This window comes from Phyllostomus discolor, chromosome 5, assembly GCF_004126475.2.
Source record: "Phyllostomus discolor isolate MPI-MPIP mPhyDis1 chromosome 5, mPhyDis1.pri.v3, whole genome shotgun sequence".
Classification (NCBI taxonomy): Eukaryota; Metazoa; Chordata; class Mammalia; order Chiroptera; family Phyllostomidae; genus Phyllostomus; species Phyllostomus discolor.
In genome coordinates, this window is record NC_040907.2 from 168,784,979 (window position 1) to 168,790,978 (window position 6,000).

The 6,000-nt window shown below is 51.1% G+C and overlaps 1 protein-coding gene across 5 annotated transcripts in view; it reads right to left on the reverse strand.

Annotated features, from left to right (window-relative positions):
• The window catches only part of ATE1 (arginyltransferase 1), a 106,574-nt gene extending 100,852 nt beyond the window's left edge, over nt 1–5,722 (reverse strand). For 3 of the 5 annotated variants that reach the window (XM_036027412.1, XM_028512421.2, XM_036027411.1), the window contains exons 1-2: nt 4,880–5,062; nt 2,386–2,449 (exon numbers count right to left, since the gene is read on the reverse strand). In XM_036027412.1, the coding sequence (XP_035883305.1) occupies nt 2,386–2,449; nt 4,880–4,985 (170 nt within the window). In that variant the 5' untranslated portion in view covers nt 4,986–5,062. Of the gene's footprint in view, nt 1–2,385; nt 2,450–4,879; nt 5,063–5,397 lie in introns of those variants that run through there. The other 2 variants (XM_036027413.1, XM_028512422.2) reach the window with 2 other exon arrangements.
• Nucleotides 5,723–6,000: the final 278 nt, after the last annotated feature.

Sequence of the window (6,000 nt, forward strand, 5' to 3'; positions counted from 1 at the left end):
GCGGCCAGCCCTTTCCCCGCTGGACCCTCACCTGCGCCCTGCACTCCAAGTCTAACCACCCCAGTCACCTTCCCGCCAGCGTCTGCGGCCCTTTCCGGCTGGCCCACCACCCCAATCCCAAATGCCACGGGCAGAGAGGGCTGCCCAGCACGCTGTAGGGCCGCGGCACACGGCTGCCTATGGCCCCCACACTTGGGGTTCCATGCGCCACAGTACAGCGTACCCCCAGCCCGACCTGCTCCTTTCGAACTTTTTAGATCTCAGTTAATGGCAGAACCATCACGGGCTGAATTTTGCCCCCCAAATTCATGCTGAAGCCCTAACGCCCAGCACCTCAGAACGTGACTGCGTGTGAAGAAGGTAGGTCCTTCAAAGAGGTGACTGGGTTAAAACGAAGCTGTTAAGATGAGCCCTAATCGGATCTGAGATGTGTCCTTGAGACAAGGGAACCGGAAACACAGAGAGAGACCCAGGCACCGGGGATGTGCATGCCCCGGGAAAGGACCGCGTGAGGACACAGCGGGAGGCAGCCACGTGTGGGCCAAGGAGAGAGGCCTCAGGAGAAACCAAAGCTCTGGACAGCCTGACTGCAGACTTCCAGCCTCCGGGACGGTGAAAGGACAAACTGTGGTTGTCTGAGCTGCCCCACCTGTGGAACTGCCGAGGCAGCCCGACAAACACGAGTTCAGTTCCCGAGCCAGGAACCTAGGGACCATCTCAGACTCCTTCCCACCTCTAGAGCAGCTCTGTGCCCTATCGGTGAGCCTCCCACCTCCAAAATGAACCTTAAATCCGTCCCCCGCTACCCATCGCCACTGTTGGTCTTCGCTATCTTACATCCCAGCGCCACGACCACGGTGGCAGCCGTCTTCTGCCTCCAGGAGCACCCCCTCAAATCCCCCTCCGCTGGGCAAACGGTGACTTCCAAAGCACACATTCCATCACGCTTCTTGGTGACACAAAAGCCTTCCATGGTTCCCCTCTGCCATTAAAACCGTTCCTCATCGTGGCATGCACAGGCCTTCGGCGCGGACCTACCGCTGCTGTTGGAACTCACTGTTGAGTTTAAGGCAAGTCGGGAAGCTCCACCTGCTGCGCTTAGCCCGACGTCTCTCGGGGACCGCTGGCCCAGGGCACTTAGCACTGCTTATACTGTGTATATAATAAGGAACTTCACCTAATATCCAACAGTTGCTTTAAAACCATCTACATAACAACTACCAGAAAAATCTTAGCCATCAAAGGCAATGTGTAGACCTTAATGGAATCCTGACTCAAATAAACCAACTGTTTTAAAAAAAAGACAAATACTGTATGATTTCACTCATACGTGGAATCTAATGAACAAACTGAACTAACAAGCAAAACAGAGACAGACTCACAGACAGCAGGCTGACAGCTCTGGGCGGGGGAGGGATCAAGCAAAATGAGAAAGAACTGATGGACACAGACAACGGTGTGGTGAACGGGGTGGCAGGGGGAATGGGGGGAGGTGTAAGGGGGTATAAGGGGGATAAATGGTCATGGAAAAAATACAACAAAAAATAAACTATTAAAATCATTTAAAAAAGACATTGTGAGATGAGCATAAAATCTAATCAAAATTAGGTAAGAGATGGCATCAAAGAATTATTAATTTTGTGTAGTATGATAAATGGTATTGTGGATATGTTATAAAAGAAAAAAAACTCTTTCTTAGAAACGCATATCTACTGATAGGTATATTGATATGACACCTGAATTTGCTCTAAACTATTTTGTGGGGGGGGCGGTGGACGAGTCTCTCAGTCCCCTTGGGCTGCCATGCCATCTCAGAGGGCCACAGGCGAAGCGGCTTCTAAACAACAGAAGTTTACTCCTCACCGTCCCGGAGGCTGGGATGCCCAAGGTCAAGGCACCAGCAGGTCCGGTGTCTCCTGGAGACAAACTTCCTGGTTCCTCTTTTCCTTGTGTCCTCACAGGGAGGGAGGGGCAAGGGCACTAATCCCACTCTTGACGGCTCCACCTTTACGACTCCATCACCTCCCAAAGCCCCCTCCAAACACCACCATAAATGGGAGTTTGGATTTAACCCAGACACTTTGGTGGGACACAAACACTCAGCCCAGCGCAGGGAGCAAGAGCAACGGATGAAAGGAGGTTGGCAAAACATAACTGTTGAAGCCTGGTGACAGGTGCATGATATTCATTATAATGTGCTCCCCGTGTTTGTGCATATTTAAAATTCTCCTAATAAAGATCCTTAAGAGAGAGAAACAAAATAATTAAAAATGTCTTAAACCTCTTTCCAACAACAGGAGAACATTTAAAAGGCAAACAGTATTTTTTTTCCAATTGTAAGAACCTGAGCAGTAAGAGCAGCATCTTTGCGCTGAGGAGCCTCACCTCCGCCATCCGCGGTCTATGAGATCCTGGTAGTCCTGCACGGTCATGGAGTGCGCCCACATGCCTGGAAAAGTAAGGAGCGTGTCAAGGACAGCAGGCTGAACTTACTTTTTTAAATTCAAAGCAGTAATTTTTTAAAGTGAACACACAAGGAAAAAAAATCTAGCACACACTGGAGGAAAGTATAAAGTTTGCATACTTTCTACCTGTTGGTTTCACATAACATAGCAAATGAAAAATATCACGTATCACCTTAATTTAAAAAAAAACAAACTAACACACATCAAAGTGATTACTTTCAATTCAAGATTAGTCAAGAGTCTCCATGACATCATAAATGTAGGTCCTCACTGCAACCAGATTATATTATACCTTAAACAATAATAATACCCCCAATAAATGATTAAACTAGTCTCTTCAGAAAAGTTAGAAAATGTTTTCTTGTGCATATAAATTCCTAGATTTATATATATATATATATATTTATAGTATAGTCTTGTGAACATCAAAAATAGGACAAAAGTATAGTCATAATCCTTTTAAGTATAAACTAAAAATAACCCAAATGCCTAGGAAAAGGTGATTACAGGTTCTATGTTTCATCGATACAATGAAATAATTCTGCAACCATAAAAAATGAAGACCATAAGAAAGACATTAAAAGGTATACTTGAATTTATGTTAAATTAAGAATTTTGGCCCTGGCTGGCGTAGCTCAGTGGACTGAGTGTGGGCTGCGAACCAAAGTGTCGCAGGTTCGATTCCCAGTCAGGGTACATGCCTGGGTTGCAGGCCATGACCCCCAGCGACTGCACATTGATGTTTCTCTCTCTCTCTCCCTCCCTCCTTTCCCTCTCTAAAAATAAATAAATAAATAATCTTAAAAAAAAAAAGAATTTTTCTCTTGTAAACAGCATCAGAGGCATACAGAGACAGAGGCAGGCCTGAGGGAGCTGGATGCAGTGAGAAAAGCTCGGGCACAAGAGGGTTGACACTGACAAGTTCACTCTGGGAGCCTGATTTCATCACCTGTAACACAGGAGTAAGAAAACCTCCCTACCCTATGGGGTGGGGTGTTCTATCGTAAAAATTATTATTAGAATTAAAGTCAGGATAAAAATTTACCTCTTTAGGTAACTAAAGGGTCAAAAGCAGGTTTCTTCCACAACACTTTAAACACTGAACATCTACATTAACCCATTTTCTCTTAGCAAAGTTACTAGAATAATTCAAAATCTATTAAAATGTTACTTTTAGACATTTAACATAACTTATTTATCACACACATATTACAGGTTCAATACTAAAATTCTGAAACAGGGAGGAATCCACTGAATACCCTAAGGCCTAACAGCAGTCACCACTCGGTGTCTTTCTGGGTGTTGGGCCTCCCAGAGACATAATCAGGTTCCGTCATTTGCATCCCGTTTATTTTCTCCGTTTAAACTACACTCGAAACATCTCCCCAATTAGCTCACCGTCTTCATAGTCCTCACTCATAAAGATGGCATTATGTCACATTCCACTCCCTCGCAAGCAGCGCCTAATAAACACTTCTAATTAATTAGTAAATGGACACACTATAATCACCCCAATCATTCCCCTACCGTAGGGCATTTATACTGTTTTCAACATGGGAACTACCTAAACTTACATCTTCGCGGACAGCCCACTTTCCACAATGCTGGATTGTTCTTTAAAACAGGAGATTCTGCATTTGCCCATGCATGCCATCGCGGGATGCATATTTAGTTCACAAACAACACATTTTTCAAAAGAAACTTAAATCATGATAGGAAAGGAAAAAAAAAATCCTGCAGGCTGGCTTGGCGTCGTCATCCAGGTGGGTGGAGAAATGACAGGGCACAGAAGCGCCTGGTAAATATTTCCAACACATCGGTACAAACCGGTCCCTCGCCCGCAGCGCCTACGGTCACCAGATTCTTGTACATTCTTGCGGAGACCATTTTATTCATGGATGCCCAAGCACACGTGTGCACGTACACCGTTTTTTTTTTGCAGAAACAGCACCACCGGGCACTCCCTGTCCGGCACCTACTACTGGGGATCCGTCCCACATCAGCGTCAGAGTTACAGGACAGCCCCGGCCGTAACTGACGACACTATAGGGCTCCCTCGCACGTAGGTCCTCGTCTATTTACCCGTCACTGGTGATGGGCATCTGTTTCCACACTTGGCTGCTGCGAGACAAGTCACTCTCTCGCACGTCCGAGCACCCGAGTGAAGAATATGTACCTGGAAGCTTACCTGCTGCATCAGGTGAAGTCTGTTTTTATGTAGTGCTGACAGCCACGGGGTAGCTGCGTTCCGCACTCCCTCCACCAGAGAGGGACTGGGCTGGGGCTCCAGCCGCCGCGGGTCCCTCGAGCCGGTCGGCCCCAGCCGGGGAGCGGCGACCCCCGAGGACGCCCTTCGGCCGCGGAGCCCCCGCGGCCTCGGCGCCCTCCCCTCGCCCACCCGCCGGCCCGCTCACCATTGGAGCGACTTCCCGACTCGTTCTTGCAATAACCACAGCGGTAAAAGCCATCGCCCTGAAAATACTCCACGATGCTGGACGAAAGAGCCGTACAGGAAGCCATGGCCCCGGCTCTCCAAACGCCGCGCACCCCAGCCCAACGTCGCCGCCGCCACCCCACAATGCACCGCGCCGCCCCGAGCCCGGGAGGCGCCCTCGAAGCCGCGCGGCTGCCCGCCAGCCGGGCCCCGCCGCGGTCCCACGGCGTTGACGCCGCCCGCGCCATTTTGGTCCCGGGCAGCCTTTGCCTATTTCAGTTCCTTCTGGGAGAGGAACGGCCATCTTCGGTGCGGGTGAGGCTGATGGACGGAGTGTGAAAGGAAACGGTCTGGGAAGAAACGAGTGGGAAAGGGAAGCGGGAGTGGGAGAGCCGGACCCGTGGGCCCCGCCGCGAGGGCCCGGGCGCGGGGCACCAAGGGCTGGGCGGGTGTTGGACGCGAGGCGGCCGCGCCCGTTCGGCGGACGGAGACACTCACCGCGGGACGCCTTGCCCTCCGAGTCGCAGTAGCCGCAGTGGTAGCCGGCCTTGAGGCCCTTGTACTCCACCACCGAGGCCATGGCCGCCGCCGCCGGGGTCTGCACGGGCGGGCCACGCCTCTCGGCGCCCCGGGGCCGGCCTCGGCGGAGCGCGGGGGCCCGCGCCGGGGAGGAGACGAGAGGAGAGGAGAACGAAGTCCGGCGGCGCTTCCCTGAGCTCTCCAGCCCGGCTCCCCGAGCGCCTCCTCCGGTCCAGTCCCTTTTGGGGTCGGGACACCCCGCGGCGCTAAAGTGATGGAGGTCCTGTGCCCCGGGCCCTTTACATACTCCGTCCCCAGTCCTTCCCCCAGCTGCCCCTCCTCAGTCCCATTTTACAGATAAGAAACCGAGGCACGCAGGCCGTGATCGCTCCGAGTTAGTTACTGTAGGTCTCAGTTTGAAAGTGACCGTCTCCGACCGTCCCTGGCCGCCGCGTGGCCAACTCGAGCTCCTTCCAAACCTGCAGGTACTCACACTCGCAGGCCTTTCTGAACGGCCGGGGTGGATGAGTCGAAGGACGACACCTCGCTTTGAAAGGAAGCTGTCAGAGCTAGTTGCTGCCT